Source organism: Eptatretus burgeri, chromosome 6 (assembly GCF_056783735.1).
Source record: "Eptatretus burgeri isolate ZD-2024b chromosome 6, Ebu_testis_v1, whole genome shotgun sequence".
NCBI classification, from domain to species: Eukaryota; Metazoa; Chordata; class Myxini; order Myxiniformes; family Myxinidae; genus Eptatretus; species Eptatretus burgeri.
In genome coordinates this window covers 96,740,463-96,757,803 of record NC_140966.1, presented here as the reverse complement: position 1 = coordinate 96,757,803, position 17,341 = coordinate 96,740,463, and the positions used below count along the sequence as shown (strand labels likewise).

Here is a 17,341-nt window from a genome sequence, read left to right as displayed (position 1 = left end):
TATGGATGGGCAATGTCTCAATCTCTGCCTTATGGTAAATTAGAGTGGGTGGAAGAAAAGGATTATGAAAAGGCTTTGATGAATATTGTTATTTCTTCTCAAGAGGAATTGAATGATGAAGAAGAAGGTTATTATTTTGAAGTTGATTTGAGGTACCCGAGTGATCTTCATAATAAGCATAAAGACCTTCCTTTTGCATGTGAGAAAGAAACCCCAAAGAAAGAATGGTTCAGTGATTATTATAAAAGTTTTAATATTAAAGGCAAATCAACAGAAAAGTTATTAACAACATTCTATGATAAAGAGGGATATGTTTTGCATCAGAGAAGCTTAAAACAGTTTTTGAGAGAAGGATTGAGAGTAGCTAAAATTCATAGAGTTTTAAAATTTAAACAAAGTCCTTGGGTGAAAAAGTATATTCAATTCAATACAGATATGAGAGCAAATACAAAAGTAGAATTTGAAGGGGACTTTTATAAATTAATGAATAATGCTGTATTTGGAAAGACTATGGAAAATGTTAGAAACAGGCAAAACATTAGATTCGCAACATCTTGGAAAGAAGCTTTGAGATTGATAAATAAACCAAGTTTTGAGAGAGAAGAGGTTTTTTCAGAGAACTTTTCTGCAATTCATATGAAAAAGGAAAGTATTGTAATGGATAAACCAATTTATATTGGAACAGCAGTTCTTGATTTATCAAAGATATTGATGTATGATTATTTGTATAATGACTTAAAGAAAGAGTATGGTGAAAATGTTTCATTGTTGTATATGGACACTGATAGTTTTATCCTCGATATAAAAACTGATGATGTTTATAAAGATATGAAGAAAAATATTGGAGTATATGATACAAGTAATTTCAGCAAGAAGAGTGAGTTATTTTCCAAAAAGAATGAAAAGGTTATTGGTAAGTTTAAGGATGAGTTGGGTGGAAAAGTAGTGAGTGAGTTTATTGGATTGAGAGCAAAGGCATATGCTTATAAGTATGGTGATCAGATTGATAAGAGGTTAAAGGGAATAAAGAAATATGTGATAAAGAAATCAATAACTTTTAGAAATTATTATAATTGTTTGATGAATAAGAAAGAAGAATATAGGAAAATGAATACAATAAGAAGTTATAAACATAACATATATAGTGAAGAAGTAAATAAAAAGGCATTTGGAGCCTTTGATGATAAGAGATTTATTTTAGATAATGGAATAGATTGTGTTCCATATGGATATTTATGATAGAGTGAATAGAATAGATTGTGTTTTAACGATGGGAAGATGGGTTAGGGTTTTTTAAGGGCTACCGCCGCGTTTTTTTGCATTATATAAATGGTCAAACCAAGTATTAATCAAACTAAAGAATGGAGAAAATCTCAGTCTTGGTATATAAATGGAAAACATAATGAATGTGAAAAAATAACAAAAACAAAGGTAAATAAAACAAATAAGCGAATCAATTTAAAAAGTAGTAAGTTTGAGGATGTAAAGAAAAAAATGAATATCCTTGAATGGACTGAAAACTTTGATGGTTATCAATTGAACAATGAAAAAACAATTTACTATAATCTCAAAATGATATGTGGCTCAGGAGGTGGTCAAACAAGAGCATTAAGAGAAGTTTATCATTTCGTAATGGCACAAAAGGGGTATCTTAAAAAATATAAAGATTCAAATGTTTTGTTTTTCAATATTTTAGATGGGGATTATTGTGCAAAGAAAATTAAACTATTGAAGGAATTTGAGAATGAACAAATCTTTATAGGTTCAATGAGTGAGCTAAACAATATGCATTGGTTATTTGATAAAGAGTGTCCCGAGTCTTAGACGTTTCAGATATTTCTTTCGAATCACCTTTAACAAATCTTTATCTTATTGCATGGATTATTTGAAAAAAAAGTGTCCCCAGGTTAAAAGGGGAGACAAATAAATATACCTTGGGATAAAAAGGGGGTTTATTTTTAGGGAAAAAAAAATATGAATCGCTGAAAATCCCCCATTCATTTACATGGGGAAAAGTGAGCCAGAACCAGTATATTCACCCTACTGACATGGCGGAGCATAAATATTCATGAGAGAAAATATGAATGAGGCATGACATGGGTGGAGCATAAATTTTCATGAGGAAAAAATTAAATGAGGCACGACATGGGCGGAGCATAAATGTTCATGAGAGAAAATATGAATGAGGCATGACATGGGCGGAGCATAAATATTCATGAGGAAAAATATGAATGAGGAATGACATGGGCGGAGCATAAATATTCATGAGGAAAAATATGAATGAGGGATGACATGGGCGGAGCATAAATATTCATGAGGAAAAATTGAACGAAAGCATGTCATGGGCGGAGCATAAATATTCATGAGGAAAAAATTGAACGATGCATGACATGGGTGGAGCATAAATATTCATGAGGAAAAATTTAATGAGGCACATCATGGGCGGAGCATAAATATTCATGAGGAAAAAATTGAATGAGGCATGACATGGTGGAGCATAAATATTCATGAGAGAAAATATGAATAAGGCATGACATGGGTGGAGCATCAATATTCATGAGGAAAAAATTAAATGAGGCATGACATGGGCGGAGCATAAATGTTCATGAGAGAAAATATGAATGAGGCATGACATGGGTGGAGCATAAATATTCATGAGGAAAAATATGAATGAGGCATGACATGGGCGGAGCATAAATATTCATGAGGAAATATAAGAATGAGGCATGACATGGGCGGAGCATAAATATTCATGAGGAAAAATATGAATGAGGCATGACATGGGCGGAGCATAAATATTCATGAGACAAAATATGAATGAGGCATGACATGGCGGAGCATAAATATTCATGAGGGAAAATATGAATGAGGCATGACATGGGCGGAGCATAAATATTCATGAGGAAAAATATGAATGGGGCATGACATGGGCGGAGCATAAATATTCATGAGGAAAAATAAGAATGAGGCATGACATGGGTGGAGCATAAATGTTCATGAGGGAAAATTGAATGAGGCATGTCATGGGTGGAGCTTTAATATTCATGAGGGAAAATATGAATGAGGGATAAATATTCATGAGGAAAAATATGAATGAGGCATGACATGGGTGGAGCATAAATATTCATGAGGAAAAGTATGAATGAGGAATGACATGGGCGGAGCATAAATATTCATGAGGAAAAGTATGAATGAGGCATAACATGGGCGGAGCATAAATATTCATGAGGAAAAACTTGAATGAGGAATGACATGGGCGGAGCATAAATATTCATGAGGAAAAACTTGAATGAGGAATGACATGGGCGGAGCATAAATATTCATGAGGAAAAACTTGAATGAGGAATGACATGGGCGGAGCATAAATATTCATGAGGAAAAAGTTGAATGAGGCATGTCATGGGCAGAGCATAAATATCCATGAGGAAAAAGTTGAATGAGGCATGTCATGGGCAGAGCATAAATATCCATGAGGAAAAAGTTGAATGAGGCATGTCATGGGCAGAGCATAAATACTCATGAGGAAAAACTGAATGAGGCATGTCATGGGCGGAGCATAAATATTCATGAGGAAAAATATGAATGAGGCATGACATGGGTGGAGCATAAATATTCATGAGGGAAAATATGAATGAGGCATGACATGGGCGGAGCATAAATATTCATGAGGCAAAATATGAATGAGGCATGACATGGGCGGAGCATAAATATTCATGAGGCAAAATATGAATGAGGAATGACATGGGCGGAGCATAAATATTCATGTGGAAAAACTGAATGAGGCATGACATGGGCGGAGCATAAATATTCATGAGGGAAAATATGAATGAGGCATGACATGGGCGGAGCATAAATATTCATGAGGAAAAACTGAATGAGGCATGACATGGGCGGAGCATAAATATTCATGAGGAAAAACTTGCATGTGTGGGAGGCAATACATGGATGGAACATAATGTACATTTTACATGACAAACTTGGTGACATCACAGTGATTGTACAAAATTTGTCATTTCCATGAAATGCCAAGATGGAATGAATCCCGACAAATGTTGGGGGGGGGGGGAAATGAAGTCGATTTCATTAAAAACAGGCTGACATGGTGGGAAAAGGATCTCGAGTGAATTTGTGGACAAGCTTGGTGAGATTCACAGAAAACGAAGAAGAAGAAGATCTTGCATAGTTGTGAGAGGAAGAAGAAGGTATGAAATGAGGATGAACAACCACTGAAGGAATGCCAGGAACGGTGGGATTGTGTTGACAAGAGAAGGCGATTTGAAAGGTGGGATAAAACGGAAATATTTGATGAACATATATTTGTCTTGCAAAGGGTGGGGGACTGGGGAGGCTGAAAGGGAAAAAGGTGTGCATGATCAGGTGAAAGCTGTTGGGAAGTGGAGGCTACCAACCACCGTATCATGCTGGGAAAGAATAAGGCCTTGATTCCTCAACTCTTTCCAAAGATATCCCAACGATGCCCACAATATTGGACCCTCCTGCTTTGCATGACTGCATGTTGAGATATGAGAGCCCCATCAAGCAGGGAAGACTCCAGACCGACCAATCCATCGAGCATCACAGAAACACTCGAGAGAAAGGTAGATCGATGTGATGAATGCACGTTTGTGTAAAAAGTGTTATTGTTTTGTCTAATTGCCCACTTGTGTTTAATACCGTTTGTCACATGAGGTGTCGAAACAAGTACATATTTAGATTCATCAGCAAGAGTTTGAGTACCACTCCTGGGCATGTGTCCTCCCCAACCACCATTGAGCACAGAATATTATTCCTATCTTTCCCACCCACCTTCAACAATAACGGCTTCCTTGTGGACACTTTACTTAAAGTAAAACACTGTAATAGCGTCGAGATGAAACACTTAATTATTCTGAGTTATATCTCTCCTGGATTAAGAAAAATAAATGAAATCCTCACCGAGTTAAGTTTTCCAAGCAACAGCCATCCTTTCGCTGCATGGCCATGGGAATCATCTTGGAGCCACTCTTCTGCAGAGCACACGTTCCATTGATATACCGGTCTGCTTTCAAAGGCCCCAGGAGGTTATTCATGAGTATGGGAAAAACAAAACAAATGAAGGATGCCCGCCTTTGCTTGTTAAAGGCCTTCTGGTGTAGAAGCAATTCTGCACGTGCACTGACCCGGGGGGGGGGGGGGGGTGCAACAGGAGACCAAACAGTTGTCACAGCGTGTTGTTTAAACATCAGTCGCTCAAGTCGTACTCTTGAAATTTCAAGAAAAACATCTAAAGAGTAGGTTGGTGTCCACCGTACATCCCTCCAGACAATAAATGGAGATTTCAAAAGTGGCCGTCAGCCATCAGAGCATGTTTATTAACGTCTGGTTCGAATAATCAGCCAATCTTTCCTTTTTTTTCTCTTTTTTTTTTAATCACCGAGAGGACAAGCACTAATCAGCTATAAGCTTCATGCACTTACAAACGGCAAGCAAAATCGCTGGGAAAAATAAATAAATAAATTGGCGATCAAGCAAGGATTCACAGCATGACACAAAAATAAATAAGTTTCCCCTAATAGCAAGAGCGAGCAGGCGGTTGGTTCCACGGTACCTCAATGGGGGAAGGAAACACCTTTCCATTCCCCAAAAACCAAATGAGAGACGTTCGATAGGAACATGTGTGATTGGAGGATATTTTTTGGTTCCCCATTATACGTCATGATAAGAATGTCCCTCAAAAATAAATACATAAAATTCAAAATAACGCACGTATGCAGTCCCACGTACAGTACCTTTTCAGGTCCTTCCTCTCTCCCTGTTTGCCATTGTGCATGGAAATTTTATCATAATGTATTCGACCCACACAAGAATAAGAAGTGACCCCAAAGCAGGACAGTGGCACAGTGCAATCGGACATCAACGATCTGGATAATATTTTTTTCATCTCTTATTCAGTTACGATAATTAAATGCATACATTTTCGAGCAGAGGTATTAAATAACAAAATAAATATGTGAAGAATACCTTTGCCTTATGAGTGCACATGCATCTCTCCACCGAACGAGTAAAAGCGAAAGCACTGCTGCTGCCTACGATGCAAAATAGGTACTTTAAATTCAAAAACGTTTCGCTTGATACAACACCAACACCCTGGCAGCTCGTACAGCCCTAAAATGGCAGAACCTTTCACAACAAAGACGAAAAAAAAGGGATCTGTCCTTTACAAGGAGAGTTTACCTATTGATGATACTCGTTATAGATCCAAAACAAAAAAGGAGCGAGTCACAGGTGTCAGCACTTTTACAGACTGCATCGGCCATCTTTGCGTGGTGGAGTACAAGAGGCCTTGTGACAGAGGATAAGCCACAACAAATGAGCAGTTCACCTGTAATTACAGTGACAGAAGAAAGAAGTGACATCTACACAAGCTTGCGAAAAAAATATCTTCATCTGTAAGACTCCGGCCTTTCTGTTTACACAACTGAAACATCAGCCATTTTTGGAGGTTTGTGGTCTTGTGTGAAATAACCTGAAAAGAGAGAGCATTCAACACAGAGGAGGCATTGTAATCTAGGGACAAGTTCTTCTCTCTCTCTCTCTCTCTCTCTCTCTCTCTCTCTCTCTCTCTCTCTCTCTCTCTCTCTCTCTCTCTCTCTCTCTCTCTCTCTCACTCTTTCTCTGACACTCTCTCTCTACCCCCACTCATTCATTCTCTCTCTCTCTCTCTCTCTCTCTCTCTCTCTCTCTCTCTCTCTCTCTCTCTCTCTCTCTCTCTCTCTCTCTCTCTCTCTCTCTCTCTCTCTCTCTCTCTCTCTCTCTCTCTCTCTCTCTCTCTCTCTCTCTCTCTCTCTCTCTCTCTCTCTCTCTCTCTCTCTCTCTCTCTCTCTCTCTCTCTCTCTCTCTCTCTCTCTCTCTCTCTCTCTCTCTCTAACATGCACTTTTTCTGACACTCTCTCTCTCCCCGCACTCATTCATTCTCTCTCTCTCTCTCTCACTCTTTCTCTGACACTCTCTCTCTCTCTCTCTCTCTCTCACTCTTTCTCTGACACTCTCTCTCTACCCCCACTCATGCATTCATTCTCTCTCTCTCTCTCTCTCTCTCTTCTCTCTCTCTCTCTCTCTCTCTCTCTCTCTCTCTCTCTCTCTCTCTCTCTCTCTCTCTCTCTCTCTCTCTCTCTCTCTCTCTCTCTCTCTCTCTCTCTCTCTCTCTCTCTCTCTCTCTCTCTCTCTCTCTCTCTCTCTCTCTCTCTCTCTCTCTCTCTCTCTCTCTCTCTCATGCACTTTCTCTGACTCTCTCTCTCTCTCTCTCTCTCTCTCTCTCTCTCTCTCTCTCTCTCTCTCTCTCTCTCTCTCTCTCTCTCTCTTGGTACACTCTCACACATACACTCTCCACCCCAATCCTCTCTCACTCACTCTCTCTCTTATTGCTTCTTTCACTCCCCTTACATCCCTCTGATATAAATGTCCTGCTCATCCATGATCTGCATTGATGTACATAAGACACCATGGATTACAGAAGAGTTTAAGCTTCATTCAGTCAGTGAAAGCTATAACATGTGAACAGCCAAACGGAGTGACTAAATATGTGGTGAGCTGACTTTGGGCTTCATCTGAGCATGTCAAGCCAACCCTTGGATTATGGTGGATGGCAGGTCAAGGCCATAGTCACACAGGCGTTGTTCTGCGGTTGGCTACAGCCACACTGTCGCTCATATCAGGGTGCACACAGTTGCGGGAATGTAAAAAGCTTGCATCACCTGGTGGTGTCTCTCCAGGCCCAGGACTGAGAAAAGCTGCATCACTGAGTCCAATGACTTTGCCACCATCTCTTCCAAGTGTGTAAAGTGCGATGTCGCCAGGAGGTGGGGGTTGCATTGATGGTATGCCCTGCTGTTGTGGAATCGGTGAGCCAGGAGGAGAGCAAGCATCTTCAGAAGAGCGGGAAGAGCAGGGCGACGGTGATTGTGGTGGGAGGCCATACAGGTAGCTGGGGTGCAGACGTGCCAAAGTGGATTTCTTGAGGAAGTCTGGTCGGAGTCTGGCACGTTCCAGTCGATGGTTCTGGATGTATATCCGAACCGCCAGCACGCCTACCATCTCAGCGAGAATGAAGGAAAGTGCACCAAAGTAGAAGGACCAGCCATAGGAATAGTTATTCTTTTTCGACTGGCTTTGATTGGGATCACCGGTGTTTGCTGAGATGTACACAATGATTCCAATAATGTTGCTCAAACCTGTGTGCCAAAGGAAAAAAAACATGTGGAGAAGGAGAATCAGGGATTGGTCTTCTTGAAGAGTTAAGTTCAATATATAATTTGTGGCAGTCTTTAACTAAATGTGTTTCAACCCATATATCTTAACAACAACAAAATTTCCTATTGGTTTTATTTGAATGTTCATCAATTCCACTATCGATTGATTTAGTCCAAATATGCTGTAATGTGACTTCTGCAGTATAGGGACATCTATTTATTAGTACAAGTGCATGTCCGTAAAAAAAATAATAATAAATTCCAACCGCGAGCAAGAAACAACAACCACACAGGCCGTTTCTTCGCTCTCGCGTGCCCGTACGTGCGTGGCCCGGAAGTTCGCATGTCACAGATTGCGATTTAATGGCCAATTATTCAATTCGCGCCAACATATTTTACCTTTTCGCAATGTCATCGCCAGGAAAAACAAAAAGAGAAGAGAAGAGAGAGAAAAAAATTTACTTCCTGATTCGGAGCACACCAGCTAACTCTGATGTTACCAAAATTTATGCACCGTCTAATATGAAAATGATCATAACTTGGGGCATTGTGTTTATCTTTAAATGCGCATAAGAAATCTAGAAATTATTAGAATACATGAAGTCATCACTATCCGGAAGCCCGTACATTGTAACCCCTAATGGGGAACGCGGCTGAGCTTCCCTTCCCCATCGGCCACGCCCACGCAACAACGTGTCTTGTCATTGGTTTGGTAAATAAATGGCCATAACTTGGGAAGCACTTGTCCGATTAATATCAAACCTTGAAAAGGCACATCCTCAGGTCCCCAGCAATATATCTGTCAAGTTTCAATTAGATCGGACCAGTGGTTGTCGAGAAACAGCGGTCACACACACACACACACACACACACACACACACACACACACACACACACACACACACACACACACACACACACACACACACACACACACACACACACATTGCTGGAATTATAGATAGATGAATGCACCATTAATGGGAGAGAGAGAGCGGGAGACAGAGACAGAGACAGAGACAGAGACAGAGACAGAGACAGAGACAGAGACAGAGACAGAGAGAGAGAGAGAGAGAGAGAGAGAGAGAGAGAGAGAGAGAGAGAGAGAGAGAGAGAGAGAGAGAGAGAGAGAGAGAGAGAGAGAGAGAGAGAGAGAGAGAATGAATTAGGGTTGAGAGTGTATGTGTGAGAGTACCAAGAGAAAGTGGGTGTGGTGGAGAGAGAGAAAGACAGAGACAGACAGAGACAGACAGAGACAGACACACAGACAGGTTTCAGGGAATGTAGGAAGAACAGGGAGAAAAGGGAAAGAAGTTTGGATATTTGGGGTGGTGGTCGTGTGGGCTGTGTAAATAGTTCAGTGAAATTTGCATATGTAATAAAGAGGAGCTCCCTCATGGCCATTAAGGTGAGGCAGATGAGCCATATATATTCAAATAATTATGCACTTCTTCATAAAAGAAACAAATTTTGACGAATGTATATATATATATATATATATATATATATATATATATATATATATATATATATATATATATATATATACATACAGTAGACAAGGTGTAAGTCGGCAGCGTGTAACTTGTCACTTCGCCGAAGTTGGCAGCGTCAAAAAGTCCCGAATTTATCTCATGTTAAATCCCTTTGAATAAAGGGTCATCCCTCTGTAAGTCGTCATCTCTAAGTCGTCACTTCGTCTAAGTCGTCAGATGTTGTCCATTCCCACGTAATGGAAACTCAAGTAAATTACCACTCCTAACTCATCACACGGAACTGCTGTCTCATGAGAAGCCCGATTTAATGGAATCGTGATGCTCGCTCATTGGTGTACACCGCCAGTGATAGGCTATTTATAACTGCGTACACACGTTGATCGCACTGCAGGCAGGACAACGGCGACTAAGCGTAAGCTTACAAGTAAAACCTACCAAGAAAAATACGACATTATCCAGTTTTGTGAGGCAAATCCACTGATGAAGAAAACAGACATAGCTGAGAAGTTGGACATCAAACGGCAGACATTGAACGATATCTTGAAGAATAAGGGCAAGATATTTGGACAAGTGGAGAAGATCGTGAGGCCGGTGGGAAGTATGAAATTTGTGTCCTTTGAAGATGTCGATGACGCGCTCATCATCTGGTTTCGGCAAATGTCGACTCAGCCAAATATTCGGTTTCGGCCGATTCGGCCAAATATTCGGCCGATACTGTCTTTCGGTGGAGGATTGCCCAGCCAACATCATGGAATACAATGACCGGTTTGAATCCTTTCTCATGCACCAGATGCCCAAGAGTTTGAGGCATTCAAACATAACGGATTACTTCACGAAGAAGTAAAGGATCGATCGAGCTTAGTGTTGAAGTCCGATTATGGTTTTATCTTGGCTTGTTTTGTACATTACCGCACTCACTTACACATAGGCATTGAGTGGTAATCATCACCAAGATGACTGTGTGTCATGTAATTTGTCACCATACCATCACCGATGGTATACGAGTTGTCTTACAGAGTTGTTCATTATCTTTACTTTTGATAAACTCATTCATGAATTCCATCTTTGCTTGATCACTTTCCAACTCACCAACTCACCCCCACCTATGCCCCGAGGATTGTGTTTTCCTTTTGGTACAATAGCCGGCTCTCACACATATGCGTCCAGGCCACGCCCGACTTCATCCTTCACCCCACAGTCATCATGAATGTTCGCATACGCGTAAGTCGTCACATTTCTAAGTCGTCACTTTTTTCTCGGTCCCGATGGTGACGACTTACACCTAGTCTACTGTATATTGAATGATTTTAGATATGGAGGTGTCTTGAAAATTAATCTTTGGTGGCCATTTTCTAAGATGGCCACCAAACATATCCAATTTATAAAAATAATAAATGTCTGCATGTGTCAGTCAGTCAGTGTGTCTCCTCCATAACTCCAAAACCATGAAACCTTGTGGCCCCAAGCTTTCCATGAAGGAACGAGAAGGGCACGCAGTAGAGCACAAACCTCTGCCATGCAATGCCTGATCCACGAGAACATATCGGGCCCAATACATTTTTGAAACACCACGCTGTATATCGTTTTTAGCCCGATCTCTCAATGGTGGAGAATCACTTTAAAAATCAAATTAATCTCAAATCTGGATCTTCCCGCAAAATTGAATCAATTCTTCAATGTTACACACCCTTGTCCACCAAGATTTATCTGAATCTGCCCACCACTTTCTGAGATATCGTGCAATATATCGTTTTTGGCCCTACCTTTGAATGGTGAACAATCACTAAAAAAATTATAGTAGCCGGATCAGGATCCGGATATTCACCAAAATCTAAGCAGTTCGTTCTTGTCACATACCCAACCTGCCCACTAAATTTTATCCAGATCCAGCCACAAAAACAGACAATGAGGGGTGAAAACATAACCACGTTTCACCTTCGGTGGTGGAGGTAAACATGGGTCTTTGGGCAAATTTTAACACCCTTTTTGAAGATTATTTCGGCCATCACAACAAAACCAAAACAACCGTTACAAAGACGGTGGCACACCATCTTGCTCAGCACTCTGTCAGCTCACGAGGGACTTTTTTGCCATTTTGTTCAGTCTGCTCAACAATGCCTTGACTGAGAACAGGCCGTAACGGTTTCTTAACGATAAACTTTGTTTTCACTTTCCTTCCTCATATCTTTGAATGCCTGTTTTTCATACCCTCAATACATCACTTTTGTAAATACCTCACTTTTGTAGGTGCTATCATTTACAAATTAGGAGCTTGGAGCAATTTCATGCATTGTGTGATGTCATTTTCCACAATGACCTCTCACGGACAAATTGAAGTATATAATTGAAACATGATTTTGGCTTTGAGGATCGAACGTCGTGGATCCTCAAAGACCCAAAAAATTGAAATCTGTAGTGAAATCTGAAAATGTTAAAAAATTTAATTTTTGAGGGTGTGTCCCATTACGAATCAGCTTGCTATTGCCTGCCAAGCCAGACATTCATCAACCATTTTGTTGGAGTGCTTGCTTGAGTGCTTTAGCCGCTTTGGCGAGTGCTGTTCAAGCTGCTTGGTTGTTCGTTTGTAAGCCATGGTGATACACGGCAAAACTACCCACACTGTCACTCTGTGCTGTCCCTCTGCTTAACACAACCAAAATACATCAATTGATGTAAAAAGTTCAGGCCCCACCTGCCTGTGTTGGGCTCCATGGTGTCATGCGGTGCCTCGCCCGCTGAAAATGTTGTGCAATTTTGTTTTTTACATGACATCACTTTTTTGCCTTTTTGTGCGATCTGCTTTCATTATACCACCCATTGCTTTGACATGAATACATGTAAAACTAAAACGGGCACTCATAGAGCGCATACCGTCGCTGCCACTACTTTTTTGTTCTTGGTATGAGTGTGGGGAACTGGTTTCATATGAATGGTCTTATGACACAAACCACATATCTATAATGTCATGACCCCCCCGACTTTCGGGGGCTACGGACTAAACAACAATCAACTCACGTCGTTTTGGCGAGTCTTCACTCGCAAGCTCGGTGAATACGTTTCAACAAGAGAAGGTAATCTTGTTTGATGCTGGTTTCATGCAAATCGAATAAGAATTGACTGAGTTATGCCGAAAACCGCATATTTTTCAAGGGCGTGACCCCCCCCGACATTTTACCCCAACTAGTGACGTGTTATGACGTCATTGTCACAAGATTGGGCATTAAATTCTGAACATTTTGGTGCTGGGTTCATGTAAAGCGGACAAGAATTGACCGCGTTATGACAAAAACCGCATATTTTTCAAGGTCGTGACCCCCCTGACCTTTGACCCCTAACTGGTAACAAGAGTATGGGCGTCATTGTGTCATATTGCATATCACAAGATGAGGCGTTGAATTCTGAACATTTTGGCATTTAGTTGCATGCAAATTGAATAAAAATTGACCGTGTTGTCGTAAAAAGACGATTTTGACCTTTTCGTGACCTTGACCTTGACCTTTGACCCGAACGAACCCAAAATCTAATCGAATGCTTCCTGGCTAATAACCAATCATCCCACCAAATTTCATGCAATTCGGTTTAATACTTTTTGAGTTATACGAATCACAAGATTACGAATAAATAAATAAATAAATAAATAAATACACGCCGACCAAAACATAACCTTTCGCAGAATGCGAAGGTAAAAATAACGTCCATCGACCTCCACCTCCCCTTTTCCTCCACCACGTGTAATCCACCAGACGGTGGTCTCCTCGGGTTAACCTGAGGTGGGTACCTGAAATATCCTCATTCTAAGAGGGGATGCTCACCTGTCTCTGCTATAATCTGCACTCCAGTGTTTGAACATCAGTATTGCAGCACTCTGAGGTTTGGAGACTGGATAGTGGTGAGATCTGGTGGTTACACCTCTGACTAGTCTGGTCTTTCTGATGGTTACCATGCCCAAGGAGTTGCTGTTGCTATGTCCAATAAGCGGACTCCCATGATAATGGAGGTAACACTGGTCAACGAGCATATTATGAGACTGAGGATTCGTCACTCTTCGGGTGTCATTTCCATCGTCTCTGTATATGCTCTGAAAGAGGAGAGCGATCACACTGTGAAGGTGGCATTCTATGCCGCTCTCGCGTCTTTGGTTGATTTGTGCCCGAGGTGAGATATTCTTCACATCCTGGGAGATTTCAATGCATCGACTGGCACTGATAGGGATGGTTATGAGACATGTTGGTCTCTCTGGATCTGGAACTGTGAACCAGAATAGCACTAATTTCCTTGTCTTTGGAAGAAGTCATGGAATTAGGTTGGCTGGTTCATGGTTTCAGTGCCCACAGGCTCATCGCTGGACTTGGTGTTCAAACGCTAGTGGTGTGGTAAAGGAGACTGACCATGTGCTCATTGATGGTCGCTGGAGGATGCTCCAGAACTGCAGGGTCTTCCAGAGTGTTCAGTTCCTCAATACTGGCCACAGACTTGCTGTAGCAACTCTGAAGTTTCAGCTCAAATCCAGGGGAATGGTACCATCCCAGCCTATGCTGGATATTGGCAAGCTCAAGGATGAGAGGGTAGCTGAAGAGTTTGCGACCAGGCTGAGTGGGGATTTGGGGAGGGGGGTGAGTGTTTCGGGGGATCCTGAAGAGTTGTGGAGTGCTTTCATGACGACCATCCTTGATGTTGCCAGTGGTTGTCGTGGAACGCACTGTCAGGAGAACTGTCTCCAAGGGATACTGGATACCAATGACCAGTCAGGCTTAATGGCAGAGCCAAGCTGTTCAGGGAGCTTAGGCATAAACCTGTACATTCGCTGAGGGTGAACAAGGAGGCCTATGTACAAGGAATCTGTGAAGGGGTTACTTGTGATCAAGTGATTGTCATCCAGCTAATAAAGAAATTTGTGCATTGCGTTCCTCCAAGCCCATCCCTCGGTGCACTGCAGTGAGAGCGGAGGGTGGTGGGCTCTTGATAGAGGAGTCCGAAGTGAAGGCCCACTGGGCCAGGTACTTTGAGCAGCTGTACCAGGCTGACCCACCAGCTGTTGAGTTGGATGACAGGAGTGTGACTATCCCGATTGCTGACCCTCAATCAACTGTGAACCACCTTTGTTTGTGGAAACACAAGCTGTGGTGAACCAGTTGAAAAGGGCTCAAGCTCCGAGGATCTGTCGCATCCATGTTGAGCTTCTCAATGCTGGTAGAAATGCTGTGCTCATGTTGTTGCATGCAGTTCTGTACTCTGTTTGAAGCACAGGTATCATCCCAACTGACTGGAAGAGGGGCCTTGTTGTCCCTCTCTGGAAAGGGAAGGGTGATCACCAAGACTGCAACAACTACCGAGTGGTGACGCTGCTCTCAGTGCCAGGCAAGGTCTTTGCTTGGATAATGATTGATGGGGTTCACTGTGATCTGCTTGAGCACCAGCACCTGTAGCAGTCGAGCTGTACACCAAAGAGGACAGCGATTGACCATGTCCTTGCTCTTCATGTTCTCACTGAACACAGGTGAGAGTTTCAACATGGGCTGCTAGCAGTCCATGTTTATCTCTGCAAAGCGTTTGAGTCAGTGAATCAGGATGTCCTCTGGAGGATTCTCGGTCTTTGTGGGGTGCCACCAAAACTGATCAATCTGATTTCTGAACTAGTACACTCTGGCACTGAGGGTGCTGTGAGATGTGGTGGTTCTATATTTGACTTATTTCCAGTTGTTACTGGAGTTTGTCAGGGGTGTGTACTGGCCCACACACTTTTCAGCACTTTATTGGACTGGATTCTGGGGAGGATATCAGAGATATCAAGCTGCAGTGCAGCGTTTGGGAAAGTCAATATCTCTGACCCTGATTTCGCAAAGGATGCAGTAATCTTTGTGGAAATGCTGGATATCCTTATGGAGGTGTACATGCACTGAATGAGGAGTTGGAGCTGCTGGGATTGCAGGTTTCCTGGGTTGCAACCAAGATCCAGGCTTGCATTGACATCTTGAATGCTGCTATCTTGTCTGTTCCTGTTTGTGGTGAGGATGTTGAAGTCACAGAAAGATTCACTTATGTTGGCAGTGATATACATGTCTCCACATGTTGTGAGCCAGAGGTTGATAGACATCTGGGTAGGGCCTGAGGAGTCAAGGATTCATTGGATCATGGGGTGTGGAGTTGTCGGTACCTATGCAGGAGGCCGAAAGTCTGAGTCTTTAAGTCCATTGCAGACTTGATCTACGGCGTCTACGAGAATGGAAACCTACACGTTTATTCTACACACAAGAACGGTGGTGACGGAAACAAAACGGACAATCCCGAAACAGAATGGTGGGGAATGGAAGCAAGATTGGTTATTTCCGTCGTGAAACGTCTGAGAGCGAAACAAAAGCGGTTCATTCCGGTTACTGTTGTGCGAACAAGATGGCGGATGCAGTAGAACGACCTGTTTCAGTATGTAAATTTTTAGTGCTTGTGCCTCGAACATAAATGTAATATAGATAATATATAGTGGGTCGTACCTGATGTAGTTTTAACAATTTATTAAACCGAATTTTGTTGTGATGATAATGTTTGGTTTGCCTGTATTTCGAGCCCCCGAGTGTAGGATCGCGAGTTGTGTAGGCCCAGTTCAACATAGGGGATCGTGTATGGGATCTTTTTACAGTTTTTACTTCATACTAACTGTTATTTTATTGGAATTCGCAATTTATTATTACTATCAAATTTTACCTCTTGCAAATATAAACGATCAATCGTCACTGATCACTGCAGCACGGGGGCACAAATTACACGAAATGTCAGCCACACATAAAGTCAAGAGGGCGCATTTATCGCTGCTTGTATAATATCATGTACCACAAATGGGTTTTCATTAAACAGACATGAAATATTAAAGGCAGACTACGTTAAAGTTAACTTACCATAACTTCAAGAACTTTTCAAGCCGCCATGTTTTCCACGTTATGGTAAACGGAATTAATCGCTTTCGCTTCGTTCTCCGCCGTTTCACGATGGAAATAACCGATGTTGCTTCCATTCCCCACCGTTCTATTTCAGGATTGTCCGTTCTTGTGTCCGTCACGACCGTTCTTGCGTGTAGAATAAACATGTTGGTTTCGGTTATATTTGCTATTGCGACCGAAATTACTGTGTTGGTTTCAATTTCGGCCGCTTTTTCATAAATTTTAGCTGTTTTTGTAACAAGAATGACGGGTTTTCATTCCATCTGACAACGTTGGCGTCTGTTTGTTAGGGGGGCCTGAATATGTGCCTCATGATTTTTAATTGGTTTGACTATGAATAAATGTTTGCTGTGTGTTAGTAAAGGCCCGGTCACACCTTGACGTTTTAGCCAACGTATGCCGATTTTTGAATATTTTTTCTAAAACGCTGGCACACGTTGAATACGTTATGGGTAAGTTTTGATAACATTGAGAGCACGCTGAAAAACACTGCCATACATCGTTGTACGTTGGCTTTAAACGTTGTACTTTTCGGTTGTCCTCAAATTTTTTCATGCTTGAAATTTCACGACGTATGCCGGCGTATGACTCACACGTTCCGCTACGCTGGCCACGAGTTGTATGCACGGTCTGCGATCGTTGACAGACGTCAACACATGCTACTTGTAAGTTAATCATAAGTTGA

At 41.7% G+C, this 17,341-nt stretch overlaps 1 protein-coding gene across 7 annotated transcripts in view; it reads right to left on the bottom strand.

Moving 5' to 3' along the window:
- Positions 1 to 5,324: 5,324 nt before the first annotated feature.
- LOC147025402 (voltage-dependent calcium channel gamma-2 subunit-like) overlaps positions 5,325 to 17,341 on the bottom strand; it is a 54,161-nt gene continuing 42,144 nt past the window's right edge. For 6 of the 7 annotated variants that reach the window (XM_085886371.1, XM_085886372.1, XM_085886369.1 and 3 more), the window contains exon 4: positions 7,487 to 8,210. In XM_085886371.1, the coding sequence (XP_085742497.1) occupies positions 7,642 to 8,210 (569 nt within the window). In that variant the 3' untranslated portion in view covers positions 7,487 to 7,641. Of the gene's footprint in view, positions 6,506 to 7,486; positions 8,211 to 17,341 lie in introns of those variants that run through there. The other variant, XM_085886374.1, reaches the window with a different exon arrangement.